Source organism: Vigna angularis, chromosome 11 (assembly GCF_016808095.1).
Source record: "Vigna angularis cultivar LongXiaoDou No.4 chromosome 11, ASM1680809v1, whole genome shotgun sequence".
Lineage (NCBI taxonomy): Eukaryota > Viridiplantae > Streptophyta > Magnoliopsida > Fabales > Fabaceae > Vigna > Vigna angularis.
The window spans coordinates 4283059-4299437 of record NC_068980.1 but is presented as its reverse complement, the minus strand read 5'-3'; the positions used below and the strand labels follow the sequence as shown (position 1 = coordinate 4299437).

Here is a 16379-nt window from a genome sequence, read left to right as displayed (position 1 = left end):
TTGATGATTCGCATAGCGAATCAAGTCGCTACGCTACTGGTTGGGGTCTGGGGTTATTATTCTTTTTATTCGAACAACGAATGAGTTTCGCTCTGCGAGTGCTTGAGGAGCATGAACCACTGTCTGGGGTTCTCGCATAGCGAGCTGGGACGCTATGCGAATGGTTTAAAGGGTTGGGTCTTTGTCTGAGGATTCGCACAACGAGTTAAGTCGCTGTGCGAGAAGCCTCTAGTTTCGCTATGCGAATGTGTGCGCTATGCGAGGGGTTCTGTTCTAGTTCACTTTTCTTGTGATCTTAAGTTGTTCTAAATGAAACATTGAGTGTTGTATGAAGTAAGTTGAAGTTGTGGTATGTAATATCATTGGTTATTGATGTATGTTGTATTTCAAAGTGTAAGTTGGTGATTTCAAAGTGTAAAGTTCAAAGTATGGTTGATGGACGTAATTCCATGGATCTCACAGGGAGATTACATGGTGGTGCCCTATGTTATGGACGTAATTCCATGGACCTCACGGGAAGGTTACATGGTGGTGCCTCATATTGCGGTCTAAAGTGAGTTCTCTTGTTGAGATTCAAGTATGTTTAGAATGAATGCAGGAGCTCAGTCTTGGAGGTTATCCTGAAACTCCAATGGTATTTCATTCTCAAGTAGAGAGGATTGATCCATGTCGTGAGGAGTAGCAGGAGGTCCTAGTCTTGGGTGCTTCCAGTATGGCCCAAGGTGAGTGATAACAGACTAACCTCGTGAGTGTGGTAGGGTGAAACCCATTGACAATGGCATTGCAAAGCAGGCCACCACGAGTGCATGACCCGCCATAGCTCGACAATCATTCTAAGTCCAGACGGTCAAAGTCAGTGTGGTGTTATGTATGAAGAGTTATGTGGTGTGAATGAATAAGTATGCTTGTATGAAACTTAGCAAATGAGTATATGATTAATCTTTATTTAAACTAGCTTACCCTTGATTTTCTGTTGTCTATCCTTGTATGTTTTCTGTTTTGCGATGATCACCTGATTGGTGTGAGCTTAGGGAGACATTTGTTTCAGTTACATCAGTGTTAGGTGATCGAGGAGATTCAGGAAAGAATTCGGACGAATCTATAAGTGTAGTTATTATCTTTCGTAGGTTTGTTTCTTATATTAGTTAGTTTATCATATATGTAATATTCATTTTAGTAGTATTTTACTATTAAAGATGGGATGTTACATGAGTGTGTGTCATAGTGTCATTATTCATATGATTACATATGTTACCGAAAGGTTGACTCAAATTCTGGATGAAACAAATGAATTCCTGAAAATAAATAGTAAATATTATTAATACATAAATTAGCAATTGTAAAAGAATTACCACAATGTCAGTCATATAATTTTAAATTACCGTTATACTAACGTTAGTACATTAAAAGTACTTGTTAATAATAGTTACACATTGACATATCATTATTTTTAGCTAACATGGTTGTCTTTTGTGCTTCGAGACTCGTTTTCTTAAAACAAAAACAGGATATTTCTATTTCATATTTTGCTGGTTTTAAAGTTCTTCACAAATGCAGTTGGACAGAACCCCTTTGTGTTTGTATTGTAGTACTTGTTTGTTAATTGTTACTGGCTCACATTCTGACATTCATAATTGTCAAACTTATGTGTGGCTGCTTTCTCACGCCCAAATCCTACGTTGGATTTGGTCTGCCCAATGCATTTATGGCCAAACAGATTTCTTTCCCAAAATTTTCTTGCCTAAAGCAACTAGAGATGAATTTGATTCTGAAGTTTTGTTTTTGGAGCTTGATTTTGTAAAGAAGAACTTGAATACTGCCTTGGCTTACTTCTATAAAGTACATAATCAGGAAGTATTTCATCATTTTAACTATCAGAAACTATATAGACAAACAAAAAAGTCAAACTCTTTCCGTGATTAGCTCACAAACAAAGGGAAACACAGATTCACAGTGGCCTCAAATCACCAAAGATGTAAAGCCATCACCCTATGAAGATGATCACAATGAAGAGAAACCAACCAGAAAAATTGGAGAAAGATACATGAGCAATCGGTTTTCCTTTCGCACAGGTATTTCCCATGATGAAAGGTGTGATGTTGTTAGACCAAACCAGCAAAACATGAAGGAAAAGAAGAAGAAGCAAAAGTGATTATCTGGTCTAGCCAAGAAGAAAATGTCCACAACAATGCCCTGGTTAATTAGCTCTCAAGAAGCAGAGTCGTCAAAACAATTAAAAATGGAATAGTTTGCTTTCATGAACCTTCACAGAAGCTTGTGTGTAAACCAGAATATGTAGTCATTACAGATGGACAGAACCTTAGTCAGGCATCCACGGTTTTCCATCTCCAGTGATCTTAATTTAGATATCTTGCAGTGAGCACAGCCACAGCAATCTCTCCTCTAAAATTTTATCCATATTCATCAATAAGAAGATAACAGTACAGAAAATTTGACAGTTTTGGGGAACTAAACAGGAGGAAAAAAAACACAAGAAAAGAAAGGATCCAAGTGAATCATATCCCTGTTAACCCAATACTAAAGAGGATTGACAGTTTGATAAAGACTGATATTTTAGTCAAGAAAGTGCCTTGTGATTTTTCTTGCAGTTGGGGTTCTACATTAGGGGACTCTGGAGAAGTCCATGCCAAGAAGATGTGAAATTGTTCCAACTTTCAATTGCTCTTCCTGAATCAATTTCAGCAATGTTTGTGTCTGCATTAAGCTGCCATGGCGAACCCCCCAACAGCTTCCTTTCACTTTGCTCACTGCCACCACACTGTTCTTGCTTCAGTAATGCACTCACTGATTGAGTGGCTGCATTGCTCATCACTTGATTATAAGGGAGCATCATCTCTTCACTGATTCCAACTCCACCAGAATTGCCATTATCTACCTCCCCAATGTCCCCATTTCCGTACATGTAATACAAATTCTGAAGATGGTTTTGCGTTTCAAGGAACCCACTTCGAATTGCGTCCAAAAATGAAGGGTGGTCTGAGTAGGGATTCATGCCTGAATTGCTCAGAACGTCACAGAACGAGCCTGTGGGGTTCCCCAGAGCAGAAATTTCACTGTCATTGTAACCCAATTGGCCACATGATTGTTTTTGAAGTCTTGCTAATGCTAGAGTGAAGTCATTGGAGCCATAACACAGCTGAGGGAATGTAGTGAGTGGGTTAAGATTCGGTTTGAAACTCTGATCATGATCCCTCTTTAACGATGATGATGATGATGATCGCTTCTTTCGGCATCCTCCTCCCACTGGAACATTCCTCAGTGTTCCTCCTTTGGTCCAATATCTCCTGCAAGACTTGCAGAAATATCTTGGCTGAGAAAGACTATAGTTGTTGTAGTAGCAAAATTTTGTGCTGGTGGAATCGCATCTTGGGCATTTCAGAGCTTGTTCTGGATTAGGCCTTGGTTTCTTCTCCACTGTCTGGCTAGACATTTGCTGCAACATAATACATAAAATCCTATCAGTATGAATGCATCATGAAATGGTTGCTGAATCACATAGACATATATAATCAGAAAAAAAGGAGAGTTCAATTGGAATACATACATCCAGTATAAGACCATAAAAGATAAAAATAACAAATCTTCAGTCAAATATACACATAAAAGAGCTTGATAAAAAAGTCTTGTACTGCATATATAACTAAAAAAGGGTAAGAATGAAAATCAATTGCCAATTGCTCAGGGTTTAAGATGGATATCCTTGCTTATACTTGTAAATTTCTTCTAAGGAACAACTTAAAAAGCCAACATCAACGTGTTTGCATGATGCATCCAAATTCCTACCTGGGGTTGTTCACTAGAAGGATCCATCCACAGAATCAGAATCAGAATCAGACTAAGCAGTCCTTGGTTGGAACCTGAAAAGGAGTGATTTTGTTATGTGGGTGGTTTCTATCTGCTTGTCTAAGGCGTGCTGGGACAAAAAGAGAAGGAGAACAGTGAGAGAGCAAATATAGAAAATCGAGATCGATAGACAGATGGATGGGGGAAGTTCTCATGCAAAGTGAGGGATGGTAATAGAAACAGAAGGACTTGTCTCTATATATAAAGCAAACAATCCCAATATATAGAGAGAGAGGAAGAGAAAAATGATTCTTTTTGTCGTACAATGTGGTCGATGAATGAGGTTAGCTTGCACGCAGAGAAGGTAAGTATTCGAAATTCGAGTAATTGTACTAAAATCTATTGTGCAACGGTTTCATACCATCACTAACCTCAGTCTTTGTCTTGTCCCTATAGTGGGTCAGTGGACCCAACCATCAATGGCCCCACCATGCATCCACCACCACCACCTACATACAAATTAACATGAGTATTAAGTGGTCCAAATCATTCAATAATTTTTGCATGCAGAGCCGATTTTCTCAGCCCTCAATCCTAAACCTCGTGCAATATGGATTCCCATGTTTCTAAGTTCTAACTAACATTCGAGCCAAATACCACGTCTGTGTATTTGGTGAATAAACAAAAGTATCATAATCAGACATAAAGAAAATCAGAGGTTTTGGTCCAAAAAAGAGGCGAGAACGTAGATGTTTTTGCTGGGTGTGACGAGGTGGTGGGGGCCACACAGCAAGCAATTAGACAATAATTATTCTTGACATTGTTTGTTGAATGTCTGCTTGATGTGGACAGGTAATGATGTTGCAGACACTGATGACTGTGAAAGAGGATCTTCAATTTTTTGTGTGTATTCATCACACTCAAATCATTCACATTCACTTGTTCACACACTAAGCTAGTATATCTTGTTGCTTCTTTTATCGTTTTAATTTGTTACACGGAACACGTTGTGCACTCATAATACCTATGCTACCTCACCAGTTATTCATCATCACTCACTCTCATTTCATCAATCACCTTTGCTTTTCTCAGTTTGTTGGGTCTTTTGGTCCTTCAATTTGGGTGCTGGTGGTCCCTCCTATACTCTCAATCTGATCATCATGAATTATAACGACGTGTCTTAACTCACACACCTATTCAATGGAACTCACTGGTTTTGTTTCTATTGCCACTCGAGAGACATAATTTCCATTGTAGTCAGTTCACACCAAAACCAATGTATTTCTTTTTATAAAGACGACCACGTCATACATTAACATATCTGAGAGTTTTTTATTTTATCTATGATCCATGCTGTCCCTGCTCTGGTTCAAATATTTGTATACTGTGATTTGTAAATGATATCCATCGTTGAACGTTGTAATCATGGCAACTTGCAAGCTAAGTTTGAGTATGTTGGCACATTCATTCCTTAAAAGATACTAAGTCAGTAACCAGAGGATGTTAATTTCAACTCACTGGAAATTTGTAGGAACAAAAGATCACACTCACCGAAGCATACTTTGAAAATACTTCAGACTCTCCTCTCTTTTGTAAACTGCATATCCAACATAAATCTGTGTAACAGATTCATGATTTTGGGAAGCTATGGAATGTGTTGTGATTCTTCTTATTTGGCAATGCATGATGAAATGATTAGATTCACTGTGTCGTTACTTTTTTTTATTGATCTACAAATAATTAAACATTTCCTCACATGCATGATGCTTGATTTGTCGCTTAGCTGCTAGAAAAAACACACTCTCTGTCCTTTTTCCACAAGCAATCCATACATATCTTGGACTTGTTTTTTTTATCCGAAATCAAGAGAAAAGTTAACTTCTGTTCTTTAATTTTATAATTATTTAAGCCTGATTAATTTAAATAATTCATATAATGAACACTTTTTTGGTCCTGGTTACAAAGAAGATATGAACATGCAATCCACCCAAACTGCATATATAGTCTCTGAGAGAATAAACTATGGCTATCACATCCGAATCCCGAAAATGGATTGATTATATAAAATAAGAAATAAATATGCATGGCATGTGACAGATGGTCAGAAACTTAAAATTATTAAAGTAAATATCGGAGATTTTAGGTTTTGACTCTCAGAAAAAGAAAAGGAAGAAGCTATAATATAGGAAACTGTAATATATTTTAATTTTTTATTGTTTTTGAATTCAGCTATATATATATATATATATATATATATATATATATATATATATATATATATATATATATATATATTATATTCCAAATGCAGGACAGAAATCTTGGAATGGACGACGTAAAAACCAAATAAGGTAGAATTTGATGTGATGATTTTTTAAGTTGCATTCACTATTTACTTAAAAGAAAAATGAATATTAGTGTATGATTTAATGGTTTTATTATGATTTGAATATGATTGTGGAATAAGTTAGGAAATGGTTTTGAAGGTGGCAGTGTTGGATAAAATATCCATTGGATACTGTGAAAATGTAAGTAGTGGTGTAGGTTTGTTGTTTGTTTTAATGGGGTGATTGAGATAAAGAAGATTTGTTTGTATTGTTTTGGAGGAGGAGAATGTTGAATATAAACAAGTTAATTAATGAAAGATTGATGGAAAATATGGTGGGTCAGATATGTTGGTTGACCAGTCAAATTTATTTGAGTGCAGGAAACACAAATGCATAAAGCAAAAGTTAGTGATGAAAATTGTGCCAACATCTCATGCCATAATACACTGTAAATATATCGTTTTTGTATGCCTTTTCTACATTTCTACTTTCGACTTCAACTAAGGTTAAATTCTAAAGAAAACCTTTACTTCACTTTAGTGATTTTACTCAAGTCAAATAAAAATAAAAATAAAGTGAAATGTGAAATTGTGGAGGTTTTAAGATACGAACAAAATTTCACTATGAATATACATTATATAATGAACGATGTTACGTTGATACACTTTTACATTTATTTGACATAAAGTAAAGGGTAAAATGGTCATAAAAATATAAATTTTTAATTTTTTCAAGAAAGAAAAATATAAAAAGTAAGTAAGGATAATACTAAATGAATGTAAAATTTTTAAGTATGTCAAAGAATATTTTTCTTACATAATAAGAAACTGGTGGTACTAAAAGCAAATTTACACAAAAAGGAACAATATCTTATGAAGACTAATCCAATAGTTTAACTTAATATAAAACGTAATTAAGTTTATTTGATGGAATGAGTTCACGAGTTTGATGTTTAAATGGTTTGGTGTAGTCGAATCGCCGAATTCATTTAATCGTCTTATATAAGTGATAAATTGATTAAGAGGTTGAGTTCGACTTTTAATCTTAGTTTCAGTGGAAGCATAAATCGAAAACGAAAACGAAAAAGTTTCTTAAAAAGCAATCATATCAACTTATAATCATTTAATTTAGACCAATCTGGCACTTATTAAAAAAGCACGTAGTATTATGATTATGAGTAAGATATGGCAAGGATGTTTGGTGAATGATGATAATTGCCACGTGAACAAAATGATGAAGACACGAATGAAGAGAATGCACATGAAATTTCAAAGAGTTAGGTGATCAAAATGATGAGTGAATAGGGAAATATTCATACTAATATTGATATCATCATGAAAACAAAACGGTGTTTCAATTACAGCTTCCAAACTCGTTTTCGTTTTGGTAATTAGCAATCGAGATTTTCAACGTAAAAGAGAAAAAGCTCCCCATGCAAGACATGAACTCTACAGTAATAATTTTTATGTAAGTGTTTGCTCTCTGTTTTGTTTTGTTTTTCTTATAAAAAAACATTTTATACTTTTAACTTGGAGAAAGTTAGACCACCCTATATTAAAAGGGCAACAAAGAAAAAAAATTGAGGTTTATCTTACAAATAGTTCGGTAGAGATAAGAAACATTTAGATTTGTAATTTATAAATCAGGTTAGGTTGAATTGGATTTATAATTTATTTTTAGTGACATCATAATTATTTAAAGAATTATTTTGGCAAAATTTATTTTTTGTTAAACTTATTATAATGTGATATATGTCTAAGAAAGAATATGATCATTTTTAAATTTAAATCCTAAAAAAACATAACAAAAATAAATCAGAGAATAAGATAATAATGAAAAATCACAATCTAGCATTGATAAGTGAATTTTGGCATGTTAATTTTTAATTAAAATCAGAGTTTTAATTAATAACAAAAAAAATTCTCTTTTAAATAATGTAAATGAATATAATATGACTTAAAAGTGTTTGCATGAGTTTTTGGTACCTCTGTATATGTTAACAAAACTTATAAACCCTAACATAAACCCCACAACATAAACTTAAAAGAAACCAAAAATTATTAAATTCTGTCTAATTAAACCCGCTCGCTTAATGGGCCTAACTAAATTTGTTAGTCTAACGAATACAAACTGATTTGTTGAACAAATTTAATATTATTTAAAATTAATATTATAATTTATTTAATTTTCTAAATTATTCTTCAATTGTGCTCATATAGTCTTCTTATATAAGATTTAACGAGACGTTAGGAGTTAGACTATCCATAAATATATGAGTCTCCCGTTTGAGATGTACATAATTCAATAATATAGTTAAAGATTAAATATGCTTCCTCAACTACTAAGCGATTTTAGTTTTAGTCTTTCTTTCAAACTTTGGTTTGAGAAACTATAATTTTTAGTTAAACTTTGGTACACTTTAATGCTTATCCTTTGATAAACTATAATTTTTACTCATCCACAGATAACGGCCGTTAAATTTTGGCTAAAAGCAGGCTAAGGGTGTACCTCATTTTTCCTTCTTTTTTTTTCTGAAACGATCCTTGCTTGCTTCCTTCATGTTCACCTTCACGCTTAGGGTTTTTTTCCTCCTTTATTCATCTCCATCATTCTCCGAACTCTCTTCATCATTGGGTCGCCCCCTCTGCCTCCATCTCCGCTCCTTAACTACGACTACGAGCAGAAAGGTGTGCTCCGGTTGCCATGTCGCGTCTACGATTTCAAGCACATGTAGTTTGACACAACCCAAAATCGCTTCTTGGCTGCTTGTGAAGATGGCCAAATCAAGTTTTCATGTTCTTCTTCTCCTTTTTCTGTTGACGGTGGCGTTGATCTAATAGGAATCCAGGATCCGATCACTACAGCAACAAGCAATGGCAGGGGCAGCCTCGGCTCTGTTCCTACTCGACATCAAAGGTCGCGTCCTCACCTGGCCTGACTACCGACGCAAAACGCTTCTTCACCAAGCTCATCGAGAAACAGGTTCCTTCCGCTTTACATCTCTTCTGTCTTCCACTCACTCTCGCAACGCGAATCCTCACTCTCTAGCTACTCTCCTTTCCATTGAAGGCCGATCCGCAGTCTCAAGATCTGGTCGTGGTCGACAACGGCGTAACCTACATGTTCGTTCAGCATAGCAACGTCTACATCATGATAGCCACCAGACAGAACTGCAATGCCGCCAGCCTCCTGTTCTTCCTGCACCGAATCGTCGACATACGCCTCCTTCTTATTAAATCCTTTCGAAATCCAGAGTTTCTCGATTTAGTTTGTGCGAATAATTATTGATCCTTGTTTTTGCAGCAGGTGTTTAAGCATTACTTCGAAGAATTGGAAGAGGAATCGCTTAGGGATAACTTTGTCTCGCTGGCAGTATGAACTACTTGATGAGATTATGGACTTTCGCTATCCTTAGTATACCGAGGCACAAATTCTTAGTGAGTTTATCAAGATTGATGCTTATAGAACGGAAGTTACGCAGAGACCTCCCATGGTTGTGACTAATAGAGCTTGATGATTATATTTAGTGGACAGATAAAAAAAAACATACTTAACTATGATTTTATGAGAATAGTGCGTATAAAATGGGAGGTGGATGCAGTGGAGAGAGGAAGCGAAAAGAGGGGAAGAAACATGGTGTACACATGTGACACGGATGCAGTAAAAGAAAGAGAGGGCCCACTGCGAAAAATGGTTGGACAAGTAGAGACGAGACACGCAGAGAAGAGAGAGAAGTCCGTGGCCAGGTGTTAGTCATGTAAACCTAATTTTAACCGATACTCTATTTTTTAAGACGAAAAATTATAGTTTCATTAAAAAGAACAAAAATCAAAATGTATCAAAGTTTGAAAGATGAACTAAAACTAAAATCGTTTGATAATTGAGGGATTAAAAGCATATTTAATTTCATAGTTAAAAATGTAACATCAACTAAAGATAAAATATTATAATATACAAGTAAATAAAAATATTACTTTAAACTTATTTTATAAAATTGAATTAAATTTAAATTTACTTTTTAATTATGAGACTGCTTGAAAGTTTATTCTAATTTTATTTATTATTTGTTAAATTTTTGGTATTATTCCTTATTAGATTATTATTAAATCATCCTTCATATATATAGTCTTCCACTCAATATTTATATTTCTCAATATAAAAGATATATATTAAAAATTTTACACCCTCAAATAAATTTTCTATATACATACTAAACCTCCACTTAATTTTAAATATAAATATCTAGGTAGACTTAATCATCATAACACCACTCCAACAATTTTGAAGCTCTACACCAATATAATATTTTTATCAGACAATATAGAATAGGGATGACAACGGGTCGAGTCGGACACGGACAGTGCCTACCCGCAACTTTACCCACAAAAAAAATCTGACTCACTACCCGTTTGTTACCTGCACGGATATCCGCTTAGAAAATATCCACTAGTATTTTAAAACCAGCGCCAGATACCCACAAAAAGTTAAAAAAATATATTTTACACATTTTTAAATAAAATTTAAATAAAATTACAAAAAATATATAATATAATATAAAATAAATTAAATATAAATTAAAATTTAATTTTAATTAAATTTAACTTAATAAAATATAAATTAATTTTAAATTTAATTTTAAAAATAAAAAATAAATTTTTATTTTATTTTTTATGGGTAGCACTACCCGCGGATAATTTAATACTCACATCCGATCCGTTTAAAAATAAATATTATAATACCCATAGGTAATAAATATCCGTAATTTTTATTTTTGTATATCTTCGGATTTTTTTTTTGTCTCCCTAATTAATAATTGATGATAAGAATAAACAATGTAGGAGGTGTCTTAAGAAAATGGATTTTTACGTGTGTCGGTGGAACTTGTTTCCGTCCTCATTTTTTTTTATGGGATTAGGTTTGCGTCACTTCAAATTTCGTTAGCCAGGCACGCATATTTGTGTTGTCCATTTAAAAAAAAGAAGAAGAAATTATATGAATTTTGAATTTGAACGAGATTGTAGAATGTTAAGTGAAGTGCTTACGGAGTTTTTGGCAATTGATTACAGAACATGTAACGCATGTGTAACTACTTGTTTTTAAAATCGTCATTCTAATTTCTTCATACTCATGCAACCACCAATGTTTGAAATTCATATCTAATTTAAAATATTTTATCAAATTAGTTAATGGGTTAGTTTAGTTTTCATCTAGGACAGATGTTTTTTTCTAAAACAAAAATTACGTTTATTATATATTTTTATTAAATATTTGGTTAAAATTTATTTAAAAAGCATAAGCTAAAAAGAAACTATTTTGAGAAACTATCTCATTTATCAAAATAAGTTAATGTAGATGTTGTTTTAAAGTACATGGAGGGACACACCTTTAATTAAAAAAAATCATTTTTTATTTATATTTGTAACCAGTACAAGTAATTTTTTCAAAATTACATATTTTGGTCGAAGTAAATTTAAGTAAGACGAGCTTATTTTCCTTCCGATTTTTTTTTAAGTATATAACAAATTAATTAAAAAATGGCTTTAACATATTTACACTTCATTCTCTCTCTTTTATTTCCTTTAAAATCTATAATTTTAATGAGTAGTTCTTATTTATCTCGTTGATTAAATTCAAATTGAAGTTGATGAATAAATTTTTAAAAATGCTTTTGGATCATCTCGATTACTCTTCTGTAAATACCAAATAGCAATTTTTAATATGTGGATATACAAATATATTGAAAACTTGTATAAAATGTTATCCGGTGTTTCTTCTTATATCCTATCAAATTTCTTCCTGCATGTCACACAGGCTTGCGAAAATTTTGATCCCAAATAGAGGTGAGATGAATTTCTTTCTGAAAAATATTTCCAAAATGTGTTTCAAAAAATAAAATTAGCATTCATGGTGCAGGAAAGAAATTTGATGGAGTGCGGAAAGAAACAGGATATGAGTGGACCTAGCCGAGGCCTAAAGCGTGTTCACAGCCCAATGGGCTTTATGTCTAAGTCGAGGAAACAGGCCCATTTTTATTTTTTGCAACCCTTGTGGGCTTCACCCTTTATGGGCTTTTGTTTTAAGATCTGTCAAGGTTTGCAGTTAGTTGTCTGTTTACAGAGTGTTTCTCCCTGCAACACTCCACCCTTTTTCCTGTACTCTCATCTTTTTTAAAAATTTCAAAACTATTTTTGTATTTAAAAAATCCTACACTCCACTTCTTTTAATGAATTTCGAAATTTTTTGAAAGAAAAATCTTTCAACAATTTTCAAAATTCGTTGAATTTTTTTTCAAAAGTTTCAATAAATTTCAAAATCCATTGAGAAAATGTATTTTTGGAATGGGAGTGTAAGGAAAAAAGTGGAGAAATGCACAGACACTTTTCTTTACATTGTCAGCACAATGGGTCTCCATGTTTGGATTAACTGTTTCTAAAACTTTTAAAAATCATTTACGATAAAAATATTTAAAAAATAATAATTTGATTAAAAAAGAAATATATTATTTAAAATATATCAATTAACTTATGAAAAAAATAATTAATAACTTCAGTATAGAATAACAAATATATTTTGCAATATTAAATGTTAAAATAATATACATATTTTTTCACAAACGTAAAATATTAACAAATTTATAATTTTGTAAATAGCAATAAGAATATCAGTCAATGAAGAAAATATTAAAAATAATCATATTATGAAACTAAAAATTAAATAATTTTTTATATAATTTTTTAAAATTATTTAATAAATTAAATATATTTTAAAAATTTAAACAGTTAAAAATTAAAATGATATAAGACGGAGACAAAAAATGATAAATACATACTTTTGTGTCTCATAACCAATTTAAAAATGGATATTATATATGTATTGTTACTATATAATAGACACTTTAGATATATTTTATATATTTTGTATTCCTAAAAATTTATATACATCTATATAGACACTTTAAAATATTTGTTTAAGAGTATTCATACTTATACGCATTTAATGTAAAAAATTTCATTCAAAATGGAAATAGATTTTAATAATACCCAATTTCGTTTATCATCCCCGATTATTATATCTGCATTCTTTTAACGGGCAACGTATGGAAAAAAAATTAACAAGTAATGATAAATATATTTGATTTAAATGAAAACAAAAGTGCTAAAAGTAGAAGAATATTCTTCTAAGCCTGGAAATTTTTGTTTAATTACTTGAAATATATTATTTTATCGAAATATATACACAATACAGATATTCAAAATGTTATGTTAAAATAGATAGATAAAGAAAAAAATGTTTTCAATCATAAAGTAAATTGAATTTTTTAAGTACTTATTAATGTAGTTTATATTAATCAAATTGGTTTAATCCAATATTAATATAGAATGTAATAGAAAATAAAATATATTCAATTCAACTAAATCCGGATTACTTCTATCAAATGAAACAAATTTTAAAATTCCCAACCTAACCTTACCCACGTGAAGCACAAATTCTATTTCTAACACATGGCTTCTATATTACGTTTATAACACACGGTTTCAAACTATCATGTTTAAAATTCAAGTTTTGTTAGGAAAGAAGGTATTTTAAAGTGCTCGGTCACGTAAACTCTATTTTGATATATGAATCAGTAATAAGAAAAATTCAGATATACGAATGAAAATTTTATATGACACCTTTGACATTATTCTGAATCAGGCAAATTGAAAACAACGTCATGTTTATTCGTGTTTTTAGGTTTTACTGAATTGTTTTTAGAACAATTCTCAAACATCTTTGGAATTCGTCATGTTTGAATAAATGATTTAAATATTGCTGATTTTGACAGAAAGAAAATAGCATTTTCTTAAAGGCTTTCTTTTAGTTAGTGCATGTGTGGTACGCAAAGTAATCTATCCGAAGTTTTAAGAAGAAAAGCGATGATGATGTTCGTAATGGGTAGAGCACTTAGAGCAAAATGAAATTAAAATTGACATTGATATATATGTTTATCACATCTAATAGTTTAGAGTCGAATTTAAATATTTTTTCACCTTTCAAAAAGAGTTTTTTTTTTCAATCTTTAAAATAAATAATATCTTAAATATATGATGATTAATTCTATCAATGTCTAGATTTTTTTTCACTTTTTAAAACGTGTTTTAAGATAAAACTAAGACGGAATTTGTCTCTAAAATTAATATATCAAATATATGGTGATTAATCCTAATGATGTTTAAACTTCTTTCATATTTTAAAGTGTTTTTTAGGGACAATACTATGATGAAACTTTAGTCTCTAAAATAAATAATATCTTGAATGTATGATGATTGATCGATTGATCCTAACAATTTCATTAAGTGAACTTATCTCATATGAATAATCCAATAAAAAATAATAAGCTTTTTTTTTTCTCCAAAATTATCATAGTTGTTGTTTTACCTAATAATCATTCCCTTTTTATTTATTTTTTTCATTACATGTTTGTAGTATTTGTTTGCATTCATATGAAATAACATTGGCTAATAATTGAAAGAAAATATGTAAGATATACTTTTTCTCCACAGTTCTTACAAAGAGCAACTAAAAAGTAGTGATAGATTCACTCCAAGAGATGTCATTTGAACTCCTTTTGGTTTGTTGTATATGTTGAAGTTATGTGCTTTAAAGTTTTTTCTTTTTGCAATAGTGCAAATACCACTCTGAAAAACAATAGACATTTAGTGCACTTGTATTGTAACCATATAATTTATTTGTTAATATTTGTGAAGAACATTCAACAATTACACTTGCATCGTTTATTTGTATTATTATAATTTTCTTCGAAGTAACATATTGAAAAAAATTTATGTTTGTTGTAATTTGTTGGTCTTTCATGGTTCATGTTATATTTAGTTTTTGTGATTTTATATGTGACTGTGAGAGACTCTCTTTTAATGTCTTTGAACAATTAGATATGTTGATTGTATTCACATATATATGTTTTTTTTTGTATATTTTATTGAGAATTATATGTTCTCTTAAATAATTGTATACATTCTAACAATTAAAAAGTCTATGTTTTAGGCTAGAGATACATACGTAATTAATTGTATTAACATAAATAATTATATAATATAATAAAAATAAAATAATAATCATAGTAATGAGATTTATTACATAGTAAAAATATAATTATGAATTGATAAGCAATGATAATAAAATTAATATTAAAATTCTTAAATAGTGACAATAACAATATAAATTTAATTTAATATTAATTAATATTAATTTATGATAAAAAAGGTCATAATTTTATTTTATAAATATATAATATCATAACTATTTTTAAATTTATTTTTATATAAATTAAATTATTCATATATTTTCACAATTTTTTTATTCCTCTCAAATTTTCACTTTCTTTCTCTTAAGCAACCCGTTCTCATTTTTTTTTCTTGTATTTTCTCATCAATCTGTGAGTAGTATAGCCTTAGTTAGAGAAAATGTTCGTTATGCACACTTTTAAAAAATAAAAGATATTAAGAGAAAAAAAAGTTATTTGAATTATATATTTAGCAAATTAATCAAATGTTGATATAAACTAATTTTATTTAAATATTACATTTTAATTTTATTATTATTTAATAATTTTATTATTATTTTAATATTTTATTATTGCTATATCATCATATTATTATTGTGTCTTTATTTTTATTATTATTGTTTTATGATTTTAATAATAATAATAATATCATTATTATTTACAATTTTGTATTATTACTATTGTTATTTTATGAATTTATTTTAATTGTCATTGTTGTTTTTTAAATTTTTGTATTTTATTATTATTAATGAGTTGTTATTATTATTAAAAAAAAACGCACCACGTCCATAAGAGACATAATCAGTTACCACCATGTCCATATTCTACTAATGTGGACAAGTTTCACATTCACGTCCTTTTTTTCTACTACCGTTTTAACTGACCAAATATTTGTTATTTTGTTCTACATCTACAAAAATGAAAATTATGAGCATAATTTAATATTTTTCGTTATGTTGGTTGATTTAAATTATATTATTGAAGTAAGTGTTTGTTTCAAAGTATCATTTTTATTCTATAGAAAAGTAAAACAAATTAATACTTGGTGAAAAACAAAATGTAAATATGCATAAAAAGACAAAAAGAAAAGAAAATAAAAACTAGTGTAATTCTAGTTCTAAATAAATAAAAACATACTAAATTAAAAACAAAAGAGACTTATCTTTGAATGCACCACAAAGTTTTTA

General features: G+C 30.6%; 1 protein-coding gene across 2 annotated transcripts; it reads right to left on the bottom strand.

The window, feature by feature from the left end:
* Window positions 1-2233: 2233 nt before the first annotated feature.
* LOC108333286 (dof zinc finger protein DOF2.1) lies at window positions 2234-4195 on the bottom strand. Of its 2 annotated transcripts, none has more exons than XM_017568686.2 (2): window positions 3805-4195; window positions 2234-3454 (listed from the first exon to the last, which is right to left on the bottom strand). In XM_017568686.2, the coding sequence occupies exons 1-2, from the start codon at window positions 3829-3831 to the stop codon at window positions 2618-2620; spliced, it is 864 nt and encodes a 287-aa protein (XP_017424175.1). In that variant the 5' UTR covers window positions 3832-4195; the 3' UTR covers window positions 2234-2617. The 2 variants fall into 2 exon arrangements, with proteins under 2 accessions (XP_017424175.1, XP_017424176.1); XM_017568687.2 differs by lacking the exon at window positions 3805-4195 and adding an exon at window positions 3566-3783.
* Between the last annotated feature and the right edge of the window lie 12184 nt (window positions 4196-16379).

Coding starts and splice junctions, on each gene's coding strand:
- LOC108333286 (XM_017568686.2), bottom strand. CDS start 3,831: ATGGATCCTTCTAGTGAACAACCCCAG. Junction 3,455..3,804: donor CTTCTAGTGAACAACCCCAG/GTAGGAATTTGG, acceptor ATTATGTTGCAG/CAAATGTCTAGCCAGACAGT.